General features: G+C 32.2%; 2 protein-coding genes across 3 annotated transcripts in view; both read right to left on the reverse strand.

The window, feature by feature from the left end:
* Positions 1-3,843: 3,843 nt before the first annotated feature.
* Positions 3,844-19,929, reverse strand: part of LOC120190338 (glutamate receptor 3.3-like) — a 30,848-nt gene continuing 14,762 nt past the window's right edge. Inside the window, exons 9-10 of the mRNA XM_039193428.1 lie at positions 5,115-5,116; positions 3,844-3,856 (exon numbers count right to left, since the gene is read on the reverse strand). The gene's annotated coding sequence lies outside the window, so the exon portion shown is untranslated. The remainder of the gene's footprint in view (positions 3,857-5,114; positions 5,117-19,929) is intronic.
* LOC120190341 (protein MULTIPLE CHLOROPLAST DIVISION SITE 1-like) lies at positions 15,767-18,878 on the reverse strand. 2 transcript variants are annotated; one of them, XM_039193434.1, is made up of 6 exons: positions 18,775-18,878; positions 18,396-18,656; positions 17,955-18,121; positions 17,313-17,700; positions 16,618-16,830; positions 15,767-15,970 (listed from the first exon to the last, which is right to left on the reverse strand). In XM_039193434.1, the coding sequence occupies exons 2-6, from the start codon at positions 18,549-18,551 to the stop codon at positions 15,896-15,898; spliced, it is 999 nt and encodes a 332-aa protein (XP_039049365.1). In that variant the 5' UTR covers positions 18,552-18,656; positions 18,775-18,878; the 3' UTR covers positions 15,767-15,895. The 2 variants fall into 2 exon arrangements, with proteins under 2 accessions (XP_039049365.1, XP_039049367.1); XM_039193436.1 differs by having other exon boundaries at positions 15,767-15,967; positions 16,615-16,830.

The raw sequence follows: 19,929 nt of genomic DNA on the forward strand, positions 1-19,929 counted from the left end.
CTAATTTAAATATCAAGTGTTTTCCACCGTTTACGATATATAGTACTCTTAATCGAGAAACCCTAAACATAAATGCAAGCAGGCAGATCTTCCTCTTTCTTCTACCGTTATCATAAGTGACGATCAGATATTCAGGTAAATTTATCGATATTTTATGGGTTTGATTGATTTCTATATTGGAGTTTTTATCCTGAATGTGTTTGTGTTCCATTGTAATAGGGGTAGCATCCAACCAAAATGGCTCCAAAACGTCAGCGTCAGAAGCGAGGTCTTTCTCAAAGCTCTTCTCAACCCAGTTCTTCTCAACCACCTCCTTCTGTAACAAACGATTCTTCTGAGGAAATCAGGTCCTTCGAAACTCTGAACTTTAGATCCGACATGGAGAAACAAAGATGGCAGACGAGTTTTAAAGTAAGGAAGATTCGTCCCGAACGTGTCATTGACCTAGGTTTCTTGTTTGATGATAAATATGCATTTAGTTTTAAATCCACATTTACATCTTGGGGATGGCTTGAATTCCTTGGTGTAGAACCAAGATATTATCCCAACCTAGTTAGAGTCTTCTACAACAATGCTTCCTTACAGCACGAGCCTAATAAGACTAATATAATAGGAATTAATACACATGTCATGGGGAAGGATATATATATATCTCCAGAAACTATTGCGGAGGTTTAGGTGTAGCGAATATAGGGGATTCAGATGAAAATGGTGTAGATTGGTCTACAATTAAACGGGTTACTAGAAATAGCCCAATTCACCTCGATGTAGAGTCGAGAGTGTTTCACAAAATGCTCACATGGTATATCCGGCCTAGTGGGGGAAAACATTCAACACTTCGAGACAGCGATTATTGGTGATAGCAAAGTATAAATCCAAACAGCTCCAAACATTGCAAAACTCATATTTAATACAATTGTATATATGGTCACAAAGGGAGCAACAATTTCAACTACACTACCATATGGATGTGTCATCACCCATCTGTTGAAGAAGAAGGAAGTTGATTTTTCGCATGACGCCCCTGTTCGATTAACCCGCAAGATTGACATGGTATTTATTAAAAAGCGGGATATGATTTTGTTGAAAAACTCGGTTGGAAGCGTGTCAAGGAGGTCGGATTAGATCATGAGAGGGAGGAAATGGACCCCGTTGGCCATGAAGAAGAGCAACCAAGTGGAGACGCAATGATGGAAGAAGCTCCAGTTGCAGAGGATGTCACAATTAAGACCGTGATGGAATACATGGTCAATTTTCGGGAGCATATTGATTCCCTTGTGAGTGGAATGCGATCCGATATTTCATCATTGCAACGTGAAGTCTCCATGTTGCGTAACGAATTACGTCAACGACATCAAACGAGTTAGGTAATTCATTATCTATGTTTCTTAACATTTACACGTTCTGAACTTTATTTTATTTTCTTTTAACAGATGTGGACAACCAAGCGGTCGCAGAAGATGAAGATGACGATGATGATGATGATGACGATGAAGCTGGCGATGAAGATGATGACAATGATGATGATGATGATGAAGATGATGATCCAAACAAGTATATCGTGTCTGCAACGCCGCCTTCAAGAAAACTTTTAATTTTTGATCTCAATGGTGTCCTTGCCTACATACCAAGATTGCCGGCAGGTTTTAATTCTATCCTTTTGTATCCATTATTTTAACATATAAGCGTAGAACTTTAATCTCATTTTCTTCATGTTGTAGATGTTGTCCTCAGAAGAGGATTATTTGAATTTATGCAATTTTGTGTCGACAATTTTGTTGTTGCCCTTTGGTCTTCAAAGATGAGGTTAGAACATGTTTGAGGCAATTGAATTACTGTAGTCAAAATCGTTAATATACATTGAATGTTAACATTCAACTTGATTACAATCTCAGGCATAACGTCGACCGTGTACTTGAGAAACTACCTGTATTTTCCGAGCATTTTCTATTCGTGTGGGTAAGATGAATGTCATTACAGTTTGCTGACTTTTCGTTGTCTATGATTCCTACATATTTATGTTCGACTGTTTGTGAACAGGATCAAAAAAAATGCAAAACATACGATTCTGTTACCTACTGTAAAGATCTCAATGATGTTTGGAACGCGTGTCCAGATTTTAACGAGCTAAATACACTTTTGGTCGATGATTCAACGGAAAAAATGATTTATAATCCGGTAAGTTGCATTTATGCAATATGTTTTTCCAGTTGAACAGGTGTTCAGACATTGATTATTTTAACAACTTATGTGTTTATATAGAAATACAATTACATATGTCCACATACCTTTGACGCTGCTTCCCATTCGAACGACAAAGCTCTAGGTATGACACAAATTTATTCATGCTTATGCGAATTTAATTTATTGTTAGTAAAATTGCACCTCATTAGTTTGATAATTGAAATTATTTATGTATGTCCTCAGAAAAAGGCGGAAACATACGAGAGTATTGGAAAATTTGTTGAAGGCCTCTAATGTTCCGGACTTCGTTAGAAACAACCCTTTTTCATCGGATTAATTTTGTTTGTCGGTACATTATTTGAACATTCTTGTGTATTTATATTTTGGTGTGATTATATTGTGTGTATATTTTCATTAATTATTCCTTATTTGTTGTTATGTGTACATATAAATTTGAGTGTCTATACTTTTTTAATATATTGTAAAGTATCTATCCTTTTTATAAAAGTGTCTATACTTTTTTCACTGTGGAAAACATTAATTTAAGGTTATCTTTTGAGTGAGTTTTAAGATATTAATTTAGTAATTATAGGCGTCTAATGATTAATTTTTTACGTTACGGTATATATTATTATTAAATTAAAAATTCTTAATATTATTTTATAAAATATCAAAACAATCAAATAATTTTTTGTGCAAATGAAATTATTAATTAATATTGTAGGTGGAAAACATGAAACATACTTAAAAAATATTGAAACATAAATTACATATCTTTAAAAAAGTATCGATCCTTTTTATAAAAGTATGGACACTTTCAACATATTATAATAAAATAGGTAAATTTGCAATATAACCGGTATAAATATACCGGTCTTATGCGCGAATAGGTCTACAACCTATATCGACACTTTTTAATATTGTGTCGGTACTTTATGTCCATATTGGAAGAAAAATGTGTCGATACGATTTAAAAAAGTGTCGACATTTTACACATCGGAACCCATAATTATAATGTAATAGATAATTTTGTAATATAACCGGTATAAATATACCGGTTTTATGAGCGAATAGGTCTACAACCTATATCGACACTTTATAATATTGTGTCGGTACTTTATGTCCATATTGGAAGAAAAATGTGTCGATACGATTTAAAAAAGTGTCGACATTTTACACATCGGAACCCATAATTATAATGTAATAGATAATTTTGTAATATAACCGGTATAAATATACCGGTTTTATGAGCGAATAGGTCTACAACCTATATCGACACTTTATAATATTGTGTCGGTACTTTATGTCCATATTGGAAGAAAAATGTGTCGATACGATTTAAAAAAGTGTCGACATTTTACACATCGGAACCCATAATTATAATGTAATAGATAATTTTGTAATATAACCGGTATAAATATACTGGTTTTATGAGCGAATAGGTCTACAACCTATATCGACACTTTATAATATTGTGTCGGTACTTTATGTCCAGATTGGAATAAAAATGTGTCGATACCATTGAAAAAAGTGTCGGTAATTTGAAGTAACGCGGTTTTTCTTCCTTCATTCAAAATATTTATATGTACATACAATAGGAGTCATGTTGATACTTACGATATATATATGGAGATCGTTGTCATTCCATTCCGTCTTCGAAAAATCAGTTGATGTAGGCTGTGTGCTTGTACTCAAACTAAGCTTGACTTGAGGACATGTTAGTTTGTTATGCCCCTCACCGTTGCAGTACCCACATTGCCTAATTTTCTTCTCGACCTTGTTCTTTGGCACTTCTTTTCGCTTGCGTTGTTTTCGTTGAGGGTCACGAACATTGTTTACTACAATGCTCTGGTTGACTGAATGATTCAAACCAAACGAGTTTTCTAATTCTTCTATTAGTTTTTTTATCTCATCTCTTGCGGTTTTGAAATACTCGTCTGTCTTTGATGCAATGTAGAATAACCTACTTGACGTTGAACGTAGAGCAGCGAACCTTGCCATTTGCATCACTTCTGGAGACACATTCAAATCAACATAGCTGGGTGCAGAAGCCTTCGCATCATTAGTCCACCTACTTTGAATCAAAGTCCCGGGCAAATATGTGTAGTCCAATTGCTTCAAAATGTGAAGTTGATGGCGACACAGAAGTCCAACGGTCTCGAATTTTTTGCAGGAGCAAATTAGAGTTTTCGTACGAGAATCAAAACTAATTTCAAATTTCCTATTTTTTTCTGCGTACTTTGACAAAATATAATGTTGACATTCATCTGATAAGGACTTAATCTCTGCCTCAATCCGGTACAATGTCTCCCGTATAAGTTCATCTTGGAACACACGAAAAGATTCGCGGGTAAAAATCGCAGCGGCATGGCTTTCAAGGTCGACCAGTTTTGTGATCTGGAAGGGCTTCGTATGGGAACTTAAGTAATCCGCTTTCAACTCGTTCATACGCATTCTACTAATTCCATCTTCAATTGCACGAACAACATCTAAATATGTCTTCTTGTGTTTCAGTGCAATAGCTAGTGAAGCATTCATAGACTCGCACCTTTGTGTTGAGCGAATATTGGCAAAGAAATGACCGGTTAGATATGCTTGTGCCCATAAGTGTCGTGTATTTCCCTTCTCAATCACCCATGGATGCTTTTGGACGTTGAATTCTGAAACAATCGAACGCCATTGAATATCAAATTCCTTGGTTGTCCACCAGGAAGCCATGCATTTTGAGAATGCTGCTGTAAACTTTGGGTCACCAATGTTAGCTTGTGCATTGCGAGAAAGATGCCAAGAACATAATCTGTGCTTAGCATAAGGGATAACAGATTTGATAGCCCTCTGCATTGCCCTATCCCCATCGGTTACAACAGAAATAGGTGATTTATTCATCATGGCTTCTAAAAAATTCTGTAGCACCCACTCGAAAGATTGAGACGTTTCGTCAGCGATTATGGCGTCTAATGATTAATTTTTTACGTTACGGTATATATTATTATTAAATTAAAAATTCTAAATAATATTTTATAAAATATCAAAACAATCAACTAATTTTTTGTGCAAATGAAATTATTAAATCAATATTGTAGGTGGAAAACATGAAACACTGTTAAAAAAATTGAAACATAAATTACATAACTTTTAAAAAAAGTATCGATCCTTTTTATAAAAAGTATGGACACTTTCAATATAATAGGTAAACATATGATGTAATAGGTAGCCCTTATATAATGTAATAGGTATCGTTTATATAATGTAATAGGTAGTGGTTATATTGTAAAGTGTCTATCCTTTTTATAAAAGTGTCAATACTTTTTTCACTGTGAAAAACATTAATTTAAGGTTATCTTTTGAGTGAGTTTTAAGATATTAATTTAGTAATTATAGGCGTATAATGATTTATTTTTTACGTTACGATATATATTATTATTAAATTATAAATTCTAAATATTATTTTATAAAATATCAAAACAATCAATAATTTTTTGTGCAAATGAATTATTAAATCAATAATTCAATTGAAATTAAACAACAAATCAATTAAACATTGTTGTGGGTACATTAATTGAACATTGTTATGGGTACATTATTTGGAAAAATAATGTTCCGGACTTTGTTAGAAATAACTCTTTTTCATTGGATTAATTTCGTTGAGATGGGTTATGTATAACAAAACAATCTATCTCGCATGTGAGTACTTTATTCCAACCATGTGACAAGTGTGACAACTCCATCAACTCACACTCAGCTTTGAACTCAATCAATATTGTCTTTTAGCTTGATGGTTCATAAAGCATGTTACTTGAACAGTTTGAATCAATTATGCAATTTTCATGTTCAATTTAACACTGCATTTCAAATTCATTTCATATGTAATTGGAGTTTGAATTTAAATTTCAATTTGAGTTTGAATTTCAATATTTATTTCGGCTCCACTATAAATATTAGCCCAAGCCAATATGCATGTTATCATTGATTATTCCTAATTTCCATTGTTTTTTTTCCAACGTATAAACGCGAGGGAAATCCCGACCATTTTATTTTTTGGTCAACTTTAAAGCGTCAGAAACGTTTCGGGCGTATGATCTGGGTGGTATACAAGAAATGTAACAAATAGCAACTAAAATCATAAGTTGAGTACCACCCAAATCATAAGTCTGAAATACTTCCGATGCTCATCAAAATCCAAAGCTCATATGGTGCCAAGCAAAAGGAACATTGATATGATATGTTCAGTTGTTATCATGTTGGGATTTTCTCGTTTTTGATTGCTTGGATAGTTGTTCTCTTGCTTCTTCAAGTGTTCTTAAGGTTATCTTTTGAGTGAGTTTTAAGATATTAATTTAGTAATTATAGGCGTCTAATGATTAATTTTTTACGTTACGGTATATATTATTATTAAATTAAAAATTCTAAATAATATTTTATAAAATATCAAAACAATCAACTAATTTTTTGTGCAAATGAAATTATTAAATCAATATTGTAGGTGGAAAACATGAAACACTGTTAAAAAAATTGAAACATAAATTACATAACTTTTAAAAAAAGTATCGATCCTTTTTATAAAAAGTATGGACACTTTCAATATAATAGGTAAACATATGATGTAATAGGTAGCCCTTATATAATGTAATAGGTATCGTTTATATAATGTAATAGGTAGTGGTTATATTGTAAAGTGTCTATCCTTTTTATAAAAGTGTCTATACTTTTTTCAGTGTGGAAAACATTAATTTAAGGTTATCTTTTGAGTGAGTTTTAAGATATTAATTTAGTAATTATATGCGTCTAATGATTTATTTTTTACGTTACGATATATATTATTATTAAATTAAAAATTCTAAATATTATTTTATAAAATATCAAAACAATCAAATAATTTTTTGTGCAAATGAAATTATTAAATTAATATTGTAGGTGGAAAACATGAAACACTGTTAAAGTATCGATCATTTTTATAAAAAGTATGGACACTTTCAATATAATATAATGTAATAGGTAAATTTGCAATGCTATCTGTATAAATATACCGGTTTACTTATAAAATAGGTAAATATAAGCGCTACCTATTACATTATATAAGCGCTACCTAGTGTGTTATTGTACTTTATAATATTTCCGGTTAAATAATAGAACATAACCGGTCTAAATTTTAACCGGTCACTTGTTTAACCGGTCACGCCGTATATTAGCCGTTTTTTAGGCGCCGCACCGCACAACTGCCCCTATTCTTACCCTCTTCCTCGGCTCCCTGAAATAAATGCAGGGAAACAAGATTTAAGACGATTGATTCAGGTTTACGGAATCTGAAACCTATGACCTATCGGTTGTTCAGCCTACGTTGATTGGTAATTAGAAACTGAATTATGCGTGTACATGAAGAAATAATATTAAGAGTAAAGTATACTAATGGTCATTGATTTTTTTTAAAGTTTTTATTTAGGTCCATAACTTTTAAAAATTCTAATACAGTCCCCTAATATTTAGTCCTTTTGCAATATGGCCCATCAACAGTTACGTTGAGGACCATATTGCAAACAGACTAAATGTTAGGAGATCATATTGTAAACAGACTAAATATTGAGGGACTGTATTGCAAGTTTTAAAAGTTGAGAGACCTAAATGAAAGCTTTAGAAAAGTTTAGTAACTATTACTATACTTTACCCTTAATTTATTTAAAATTTTATTTGTAATTTTACATTTATTCAATTTTGTCCTTAAATTTATATTTTTTTACAAAATTGATCCATGATTTTTTTAATTTACTCGAAATCATATACAATTACAACTTGGAATTCAACAATCACCAAAGACGACAAAATAATTAATCCAAAATTAAAAATGACCCGACATGAACTCAATCTGTATCTGGTAAACATCTGACCTGAATTTTATCTATCAATGATGTAACCCGATCTGAACGAGATCTAACTGAAGTGCACCTGAACCTGAATTAACTAGTCTTTATATGCTTCAGACCTAAACTATTTTGACCTAAACTGACGTCGATCTAAACTGAAAATGACCCGACTTGAACCCGATATGAATATGGTGTTAATTAACCTTAAAATAACTAGAACTGATTTGACCTGTACCCGACCTGATCCGAGTCAAACCATCAAATTAACCTGACTTAACTTGTACCTAATTTTACCCGACCTGCTAGGATCCGACTGAAACTGTAACATCCCAAAATACGGGTTAGTGACTAAATCGTAAAACTTCAGAGTTTGATGATTTAAGTAGGATATTTGTATAGTCCAATGATTTGTTCGGAAATATTTCCTGAAAGTTATTAGTAATTATTAAAGGAATTAAAAGGAAAAATGGTCATTTAACCATTAAATGAATTAAAATGTGATATGTTGGGGGATATATACAAGGGAAATGGATAAGAAGAAATATCTAGAGATTCTTCTTCTTCTCCTCTTTGTTCTTCTATACGAGAAAGCCATAGCATAAGGTGAGTTTTATGATTTGTTAGTTATTTGTTAAATTAAAGGTTAGATTTTGATCATTAGATGATAACTAAGCCTAAGGAAAGCTTAAGTTCTCTTATAATCAAAAGATGAAGAAGTTATAAGAAATTAAAGAAAACGGGTTTTTATATGAAATTTTAGAAAAGAGTTGATAAGTTGAATTTGAAGTTAAATTTGACTTGTCATCATGTTAAATAAGGAATATGAAGTGTTAGAATTGTATTTAGAACATATTGAGTATGATTCTTGAATTACATATAAAGGATAGGATTTTGAAGTTATAGATGATTTTCATGGATATAAGTTGGTTTAAGTAATGGTAGTTGAGTTTAATGACATGGTAGGGGTTTAAAATAGAAGAATTGAATGAAGAATTGATGATTTTCGGGCTTAAAATACAATTTATGGATAGAGGGAACCGATACCCTATGAATGGGAATTGATTCCCACTCTTGAACCAAAAATTCCAGCATGTTAAGGGGGTATCGATTCCCCTCTAAATGAAAAATGGAATTTGGTTCTTTATTTTGGTCTAAGTTGTTAACATCAAATTTAAGGTTTAGGCTTCTGATAGTTGTTTTGAAATGTTCTATTTATGTAGATATTGAGTCTAAACAAGTTCCGGAATAATCAAACGATTAGGATCAAATCAAAGCAAATAAGGCTACAGTGAGTGCAATTTTAATTGTACTTATATTATTGAACGAACATTGGCTTGCGATGAGCTAGTGATGGAGTTACTATGGTAAGAAGTGACTCCTAAAATGTTATTTGATTTGTGATTCTTATATGTGCATGAATACATGAAATAGTTATAGGTTATTATATATGTTACATGATATGCATAGACATAAGAGCATAAAACATAATATATATGATATGATATACATGATTATATGCATATGTGATATATGCTATGAGACATGACCAATGTGAAATGAGATAAGCTATGTGATATGATATGAAATAAATGGTTACACATACATGTGGTATGTGACAGAAAAGAAAGAACAAGTGATGAGAAATGTATTCATCGTAAATGCCCATAGTATATGATACGAGAGTTATAGGTATAGTTGGCATGCCAAGAATCGAGGGTATTGTAGTCCTTCGGGACGTAGTGGTCCTACGGAACATATATATCAGTCATTCGGGATGAATATTGAACAAATGTTCGATGCCTATGAGGGAATTTATACGAGCTGTGTTAGTGTACAACCTCAATGTACTCACATACCTTTATTCTCAATAACAATATACATAGGCAATTGAAATATAAATTAAAGTGAAAGTGATGCAAAAAGGTAAGTTTCATGTGTGCATGACTTGGTTATATATGTCATATGAAATATATACATGCATATTGAAATATCATGATCAAATGGTAAGAATGCATATTCATGAATCTACTGTTACATGTTTATTTATTGCCTCACTAAGTCTATGACTTAGCGTGTAAGTGATTTACACGTAGGTACCAAGAAACGAGAAGAGCAAGAATAAAAGTAGCAATGACAGTATTATTACTAGAAGATTAGATCAGAAGTATTCAACAAAGTAGGTATTTTGTTGTGTATAGAGTGTTGGCATGTAATAAGTCGTTAATTAGGAGCTCTCTGATCGAGTTTGTATTTTGTGGTATCTTTTATGTAAATTAATGTATTTTGTTTTTAAACAAAGTTTTAAATTCCCGGGGTTTTTCTTTAAGAGTCAAAGTTTGAAAAGTTAAAGTGACACCTCGGACACGTATTCGAGTCGGGTACGGGTTAGAGTGTTATATAAACATGATAGAGTACCTTATTTTACAGCCTTAACTAACACCTTCTTGAGTAGACACTCCACCACGCCATACTATTGAGGTCGTCCTCTTAGAACGAGGGTAAGGATGTTACGAATGCACCAATTGCTTTCATGGATCTAATGAACAGAATTTTTAAACCCTATTTGGATCAATTCGTGGTGGTTTTCATTGATGATATTTGAATATATTCAAAGTCAGAGGAAGAGCATAGTTATCATTTGAGGATTATCTTGCAGAATTTACGAGACAAGAAGCTTTATGCTAAATTCTCTAAATGTGAATTATGGTTGAATGAAGTGGCATTTCTTGGACATGTAATTTATGCAGAAGGAGTTCGAGTGGATCCTCAAAAGATTAAAGCTATTATGGAGTGGGAAGTTCCAAAGAATGTGTCAGAAGTTTGAAGTTTTATGGGGTTAGCTGGTTATTATCGAAGGTTCGTTAAAAACTTTTCAATAATAGCATTACCCCTAACTAAGCTGTTGAGAAAGGAAGTAAAATTTACTTGGACTTAAGAATGCCAAGAGAGTTTTGAAAAGTTAAAGAAGATTTTGACAGAAGCTCCAGTGTTAGTCCAACCTGAGTCTGGCAAGGACTTTGTAGTGTATAGTGATGTGTCTCATAATGGCTTAGGATGTGTATTAATGCAAGAAAGCAAGGTGGTGGCCTATGCTTCGAGACAATTAAAACCGTATGAGAAGAATTATCGACACACGATCTGGAGATGGCTGCAGTAGTGTTCGCTTTAAAGATCTGGCGTCATTACTTGTATAGTGAAAAATCTTACTTGTATACGAATCACAAAAGTTTAAAGTACTTGATGACTCAGAAAGAGTTAAATTTAAGACAGAGAAGATGGGTGGAATTTCTCAAGGATTATGATGTTGTGATTGATTTCCATCCCGGAAAGGCAAATGTTGTAGTGGATGCTTTAAGCCGAAAGACGTTTGCAGCCTTACGAGCTATGGATGCTAAACTATCATTAGGCGGAGATGGTGCAATTTGTGCGGAATTGACTATCAAACCATCATGGTTAGATCGAATTAAAGAATTACAAGCTAAAGATGAAAAATGTTCAAAGAAATTGCAGCAAATAAAGAATGGAGAGTGTACAGATTATGAGATGAAAACTGATGAGAACCTTTATTATCAAGGGAGGCTAGTGATTCCAGATGTTAATGAATTAAAGAATGATTTATTAATGGAAGCTCACTGTAGTCCATTAACGATGCATCCAGGAGGAAACAAAATGTATATGGACCTCAAGAGTCGATATTGATGACTGAAAATGAAAAAAGACATTACAGAATTCGTATCTAAGTGTTTGACTTGTCAGCAAGTTAAGGCTGAGCATCAGGGTCCGTCGGGACTGTTACAATCAATTTCAATTCCTCAATGGAAATGGGAGAATGTAACGATGGATTTTGTGATGGGGTTGCCTTTAACTCAGAACAAAAGAGATTCAATATGGGTGATTGTAGACAGGTTGACTAAGTCAGCTCATTTCATTCCGATACGAGCTGATTTCTCTATGGATAAATATGATGAGTTATATATTAAAGAGATTATATTGTTACATGGTGTACCTGTTTTCATAATTTCTGATCGGGATCCTAGATTCACGTCACGATTTTGGAAGTTTTTACATGGAGCATTGAGCACACAACTGAAATTTAGCACATCGTTTCATCCTCAGACATATGGTCAATCTGAACGAACTATTCAAATTCTGGAGGATATGTTAAGAGCTTGTGTTATCGAATTTAAAGGATTGTGGGAAAAATATTTGCCACTTGCTAAATTTGCATACAACAATAGTTATCAGTCAAACATCAAAATGGCTCCCTATGAAGCTTTATATGGGAGAATATGTCGTACACCCTTGAATTGGTATGAACTTAAGGATCGAGAAGTTATTGGTCCTGAGTTGATTCAGGAAATGGAAAAGAAAGTTCAAGTAATTCAAAATAATCTGAAAGCTTCATCTGATAGACAGAAATCATATGCTGATTTCAAAAGGAAAGAAATTGAGTTTCAAATCGGAGATAAAGTGTTCTTGAAAGTGTCTTCGTGGAAGAAAGTACTGAGATTTGGACGTAAAGGAAAATCGAGTCATCGGTTTATTGGATCATATGAAATCGTTAAGAGAGTGGGACCAGTGGCATATCAATTAGCTTTGCCACCTGAAATGGAGAAAATTCACAATGTCTTTCATGTTTCAATTCTTCATAAGTATCGATCTGATCCCTCCTATATTATATCACCAGAAGAAATAGAAGTGTAATCGGATTTGACATATAAGGAATAATCAGTCCGAATTTTAGCCCATGAAGTTAAACAATTAAGGAACAAGACTATTCCATTAGTCAAAGTGTTGTGGAGAAATCACAAGGTGAAAGAAGCGACGTGGGAACGTGAAGAGGACACGAAGATTCAATATCCCCATATCTTTGTACAATGAAAATTCGAGGACGAATTTTCTTAAGGGGGAGAGATTTGTAACATCCCAAAATACGGGTTAGTGACTAAATCATAAAACTTCAGAGTTTGGTGATTTAAATAGGATATTTGTATAGTCTAATGATTTGTTTGGAAATATTTCCTGAAAGTTATTAGTAATTATTAAAGGAATTAAAGAGCAAAATGGTCATTTAACCATTAAATGAATTAAAATGTGATATGTTGGGGATATATACGAAGGAAATGGATAAGAAGAAATATCTAGAGATTCTTCTTCTTCTTCTCCTCTTTGTTCTTTCATACGAGAAAGCCAAAGCATAAGGTTAGTTTTCTGATTTGTTAGTTATTTGTTAAATTAAAGGTTAGGTTTTGATCATTAGATGATAACTAAGCTTAAGGAAAGCTTAAGTTGTCTTATAATCAAAAAATGAAGAAGTTATAAGAAATTAAAGAAAACGAGTTTTTATATGAAACTATGAAAAAGAGTTGATAAGTTGAATTTGAAGTTAAATTTGACTTGTCATCATGTTAATTAAGGAATATGAAGTGTTAGAATTGTATTTAGAACATATTGAAATTTGAGTATGATTCGTGAATTACATATGAAGGATAGGATTTTGAAGTTATAGATGATTTTCATGGATATAAGTTGGTTTAAGTAATGGTAGTTGAGTTTAATGACATGGTAGGGGTTTAAAATAGAAGAATTGAATGAAGAATTGATGATTTTCGGGCTTAAAATACAATTTATGGGTAGAGGGAACCGATACCCTATGAATAAGAATCGATTCCCCCTCTTGAACGAAAAATTCCAGTATGTTTAGTGGTATCGATTCCCCCTAAATGAAAAATGGAATTTGGTTCTTTAATTTGGTTTAAGTTGTTAACATCAAGTTTAAGGTTTATGCTTCTGATAGTTGTTTTGAAATGTTATATTTATGTAGATATTGAGTCTAAACAAGCTCCAGAATAATCAAAGGATTATGATCGAATCAAAGCAAATAAGGCTAAGGTGAGTGCAATTTTAATTGTACTTATATTATTGAACGATCATTGGCTTGCGATGAGCTAGTGATGGAGTTACTATGGTAAGAAGTGACTCCTAAAATGTTATTTGATTTGTGATTCTTATATGTGCATGAATACATGAAATGAGTATAGGTTATTATATTTGTTACATGATATGCATAGACATAAGAGCATAAAACATAATATATATGATATGATATACATGATTATATGCATATGTGATATATGCTATGAGACATGACCAATGTGAAATGAGATAAGCTATGTGATATGATATGAAATACATGGTTACACATACATGTGGTATGTGACAGAAAAGAAAGAACAAGTGATGAGAAATGTATTTATCGTAAATGCCCATATTATATGATACGAGAGTTATAGGTATAGTTGGCATGCCAAGAGTCGAGGGTATTGTAGTCTTTCAGGACGTAGTGGTCCTACGGAACATATATAGCAGTCATTCGAGATGAATACTGAACAAATGTTCGGTGCCAATGAGGGAATTTATACGAGCTGTGGTGACAGCATTAGTGCACAACCTCAATGTACTCACATACCTTTGTTCTCAACAACAATATACACGGGCAATTGAAATATAAATTAAAGTGAAAGTGATGCAAAAATGTAAGTTTTATATGTGCATGACATGGTTATATATGTCATATGAAATATATACATGCATATTGAAATATCATGATCAAATGGTAAGAATGCATATTCATGAATCTACTGTTACATGTTTATTTATTGTCTCACTAAGTATATAACTTAGCGTGTAAATGATTTACACGTAGGTACCAAGAAACGAGAAGAGCAAGAATAAAAGTAGCAAGGACATTACTATTACTAAAAGATCAGATCAGAAGTAATCAACAAAATAGGTATTTTGTTGTGTATAGAGTGTTGACATGTAATAAGTCGTTAATTATGAGCACTCTGATCGAGTTTGTATTTTGTGGTCTCTTTTATGTAAATTAACGTATTTTATTTTTAAACAAAGTTTTAAATTCCCGGGGTTTTTCTTTAAGAGTCAAAGTTTGAAAAGTCAAAGTGACACCTCGGACACGTATTCGAGTCGAGTACGGGTTGGGGTGTTACATAAACATGATAGATTACCTGATTTTACAGCCTTAACTAACACCTTCTTGAGTAGACACTCCACCACGTCGTACTATTGAGGTCGCCCTCTAAGAACGAGGGTAAGGATGTTGTTTGGGTAAAATTATTGAATTCTTACGTAAAATTTTGAATCATTTGAATTATAATAGAATTTAATTTAATTATGAATTAAAATTTGAATAACCTAAAAATAAATTATATAATACTCTAATTATATTTATAACATAAAACATAAGATTAATTAATACTTGAATATGATATATTATAAAATAAAATATAAAATAAATAATTGGGTAAAGTATAGTAATGGTCATTGAAATTTTCTAAAGCTTTCATTTAGGTCCCCAACTTTTAAAACTTGCAATATTATCTCCCAACATTTAGTTTGTTTGCAATATGGTCCCCAACAGTTACGTTGGGGACCATATCTCAAATGGACTAAATATTGGGGACCGTATAGCAAACGAATTAAATGTTGGGAGACTGTATTTCAAATTTTAAAAATTTAGGGACCTAAATGAAAACTTCAAAAAAATTCAGTGACCATTACTATACTTTACCCTAATATTAATAGAATATATAGACAATATTAACTTTTCATGTAAATAATTTTCATTTTAGATATTTATTTGCTATCAGGCAGACTGCAAGGCTATGATTATGTCTGTCGTAAAGGAAAAACAAAAAAAACCCTAACATAGAACAATCTGCATTTTTATATTAATGGATATAATTTAGTACTGCAATTATATGTACAACTTTGCTCTCCATTTTAAAACAGCAGATCAGTTTGAGCCACCTAGTGGTAATTCACAAGGAGATTTATCTTTTCATATAATACAAAATCAAGAGTTCATTGCCGAATAGAACTAGTACTACATAAATGACACTAAGTGTGTGTTTGGTTCACGAAATATAAGATTATCAGTTAGAATGTAAGATTACCATGGAATAGGATTACTGAGAATGTTTTATTTTGTGTTTGGTTGATTTAACAGAAATGTAAGATTACCATGTTTGGTTAAATGAATAAAATATTATTTAAATGTATATTTGACCAAATTGTCCTTATTATATATTTGTTTTTTTAACAAGTTGAAAAATATTTATATATTTTCTTTAAAAAATTTAAATTTATAAATTTATATTTTGTTTACAAAATGTAAAAAGGTTTAATAAAAAGGTAAAATTTTATTTTAGCCCTAGAATTTCATATAAAATTTTAATTATAGATTTTTTTTTTGTAAATCTAAAATAGTTTAAGGATAAATTTGTAATTTAACCTTCGTAAAATTTTTTTTATTTAATAACATAAGAATGATATTTTTGGAAAAAAAATTTAAGAGTATTTTAGTCCAAAACGCGGTAATCCAATAATACCTAAAGAAATGGAGGTAATGACTTTTCCGGTAATATACCCAAAAAAACCTACTATTGATAATAAAACATTACATGGAATGAGATTCCTGGCCAACCAAATATGGGGATGTAGATTCCATTCACTTAGAAATCTCACATTCTTTGATCCAAACACTCCTAACTCCACCAAATATTTCAGGGTTGCTGCATTTCCTCCGAAGACGTGTTGCGTTCAATCGAATCAGAGGCCCGCTCTGTTTTAGTGGGCTTAGTTCAACTCTGGAATTGTTATTGGGGCCCTGCTCAACGGGTTCTTCTGACTTGTCATTTAATTTGAACGTCCTTCGGAATTCTTTAGCATTTCTACTGGCGATAAACAGATTGTTCAACTTTTCTTCCTGCATACAAACAATTCAAATTTTCAAAAGTAGGCAGCAAATTACTTGTCTGGTAACCACAAGTGCAATTGGCGAAATATGTAGATATGATGCAGAATAAATGGGGCTCCATTAACCATTTGAGTAGATAATAACTTAAATCAAGAAGCTTGCAGATGTGAATCTCCAACACTTTATGCCCCCCTCCCCGAAGAAAAGACATCATTTACGATAAGCAGAACCGTTTGATCAAAGATTATCAGCTTCATATGAGCAATAGCCTGTGAAAAATATTGCAGTCGCCAAACGAAACTGCAAACTAATCTAGTCCATTAGTAATTTATCATCCAAAACTACTGATGGAACTACATTGTTGACTATGCAGACAAAGTAAACTGATTACATTGGCTACAGAAATTCTCAATAATATATTAGCTATCCATCCTGTAAGAAGCTTGTTGGTACTATTTCATTGCCACTGCAAGAGTTACAGAAATACTTACCTTTTGTAGTGCTTCAAGCTTTCTCTGTAGTGCATCATGCTCAGCCTTAATACGGAATGGAACACCACGTTGTTGGTAGACATTATTTTGTTCCAAGTCTTCATCAATGCCACTAGCAGTGGCTGCAAAAGGATGATTTGCAGGAATCCATCTGATTGTATCAGGATCAACATCCGGAGGAATTGTATCCCCCTCTTTAAGGAATACTGTTGGTCTCTTCCACTGGTATGCTCTTGATCTCCTTTTCTGATGGACAGCTTGCTGCTCTTCAGTAAGAGTAACTGGAGCTAAGCGATATTGCTTTCCACACATCTCTACAGTCGAATTGCTCTTCCCAACCTTAACCAATGGATTATTAAATGGGTCATCATACTTGAGAGGCATCGATCTGTAAAATAAGACAGATTACTGACATCACCATAAACACAAGGTAAGCACATTGTCGCCGAAGATGCAAAATGTGAAAGTAGAATTAAAATTGTTGAGGGACACAACGAGATGCTAGCCCTTAAATAACAGAAAAAACCATCTTGTAACGTTATGTAAGCGACCAAACTACCACAAAGCAATATATTCACAATATTTATATCCTTTGCAAAGGCTGCAAGATAAAGGAAAATATATCACAGAGCGAAATCATACATGCCTCTTCTATCTGATCTTATCTGGCCACGCCTTACAAGATCAGCTACAGAACCAGGATGGCTTTGGCTTGACTTCCTCTCTGCGTATGCTCTCCGAGCAACAACCATAATTGCGATTGTAATGCACAACCCCACTGTAAAGTAGTTTCTAGGGAAAATTTTCATCTGAGACAAAAATGAAATGGACAGAGTTCTTCATGTTAGACTTTCATTTTTCTAGTAATTCATACAAACAGTCTCTACTGGTATGATAATGAAAAGCAATATAACAAAGACGAGCAACACAAGTAAAAGATGAATCATACTGGAGTACTCCTTACAGCAACATAGGAGCAGATGTTGAAAAATTATATAACAAAATACTTCTTTAGGCTCAAAATCTAAGCTAGAAATTACGTTTAGGCTATTTGGAATGCAGATAAGTGTAGGTGAACATTACCAGGAAAACAATAGGAGGGGAAGATGTAATGGATTCCTGAAACAAGGAAAGTGGATGTTTGGAATCTACCACCAGAGTACTTTTCGCTGTTTCCACGACCTTGGTCTGGGCACGATTGTCCTCCTCGGAGCTAATTGAATCATTAATAGCTCTCATCGAAAACGTTCTATTAGGTGTTAGAGGAATCCAGTTGAGCCGATGTGTTAGGCAATGCCTACGATGTAGTAGTAGCAACGATGTTACATTTGAAGAAACCCGGTGCTTCCACCCCAAATTGAAGGCAAATATCAGAGAATTCGCACAGAAAAAAGAAACCCAATCCGATGGAGGCAAACGAAAAGGCAATTAAATAAAATGCTTGGAAAATTTTGGGAGTTACCTGGAAGGAAGGGAAGGGAATTGAAGAAGCCAAATTGATGTCATTACGTTACGGAGATAGAGATGTTCTCACACTGAAATAAAAAGATTCAGCTCAGTCTCCTCCACATGCCGACTGGGTTAAGGTACATTTTATGGGATCAAATGTAATATTGATTAATATATATAAAAAAATTCTTTAATATAGGTGACGATATTGTAAGATTGTTTTGGGTAAAGTGTACAAGTGATGTCTCAATTATAGTATATTACTTTATTGAGTCATCTAATTATTAAAAGTTATAAAATAATCTCTTGTTTATAGAGAGTTGTTTTGTTGTGAGTCATCTAATTATTAAAAGTTATAAAGTAGTCTCATGTTTATAGATATTTATTTTGTTGAGTCTCTTAACTATTAAAAGTTACAAAATGGTCATTTAATTATTCATTATGTTCCAAAGTCCAAACTTGTCTTTTTTTTTATTAAAAAGTTGACAGTAATTTGAGCTGGACGTTAACCTAATGAATGATATATGATAAAATCTGATTTCGTAATCTTAAACAACTATCATATATCTAGTAAATATGTTAACGTTCAGCTCATACGATCATTTTTTAATGAAAAATGACGAGTTTAGAATATAATGAATAATCAAATGACCATTTTGTAACTTTCAATAGTCGAAGGACTCAATAAAAAAATCTCTTTAATCGAGGTATCATTATGTAACTTATAATAGCCGATGACTCAATAAAACAATATCTTATTATCGAGAGATAATTTATATACTTTATTTGTTTCTATAACCAAACTTAAATTACTTTAAAAGTTGAGATAATCAGTTTATTTATATTTAGGAATAAATTCAATAATGTTTATTTAATTTTTTAATAGATTATTTCAATCTTATTTTTTTTTATTTTTATACAATTATAATTATTATTATTTGTGCGCATTTATAATGTATTAATATTTGTGTTTAATTATTTTATATGTATTAACATTCACAAACAAATAGGAATAAACAAAATTTAAAATAAATAAATATAAATATAATTTTAAAATTTTAAACAAACATAAAAAATTATTTTAAACTTTAAGTTGAATGAATATTTCAAGCAAATAATTAATTTTTATAATCATTTATATTCAATTAATTAATTTAAATATTATAAG

This window comes from Hibiscus syriacus, unplaced genomic scaffold (genome assembly GCF_006381635.1).
Source record: "Hibiscus syriacus cultivar Baekdansim isolate YM2019G1 unplaced genomic scaffold, ASM638163v2 tig00116962_pilon, whole genome shotgun sequence".
Classification (NCBI taxonomy): domain Eukaryota; kingdom Viridiplantae; phylum Streptophyta; class Magnoliopsida; order Malvales; family Malvaceae; genus Hibiscus; species Hibiscus syriacus.

What these genes read in the sequence shown, in the direction of transcription:
- LOC120190341 (XM_039193434.1), bottom strand. Translation starts at nt 18,551, where the DNA reads ATGAGAGCTATTAATGATTCAATTAGCTCCGAGGAGGACAATCGTGCC. An exon ending in CCCCTCCTATTGTTTTCCTG is followed by an intron (nt 18,122 to 18,395) that starts GTAATGTTCACC and finishes TTTTTGTCTCAG; the next exon opens with ATGAAAATTTTCCCTAGAAA. An exon ending in AGCTTGAAGCACTACAAAAG is followed by an intron (nt 16,831 to 17,312) that starts GTAAGTATTTCT and finishes GTTTGTATGCAG; the next exon opens with GAAGAAAAGTTGAACAATCT.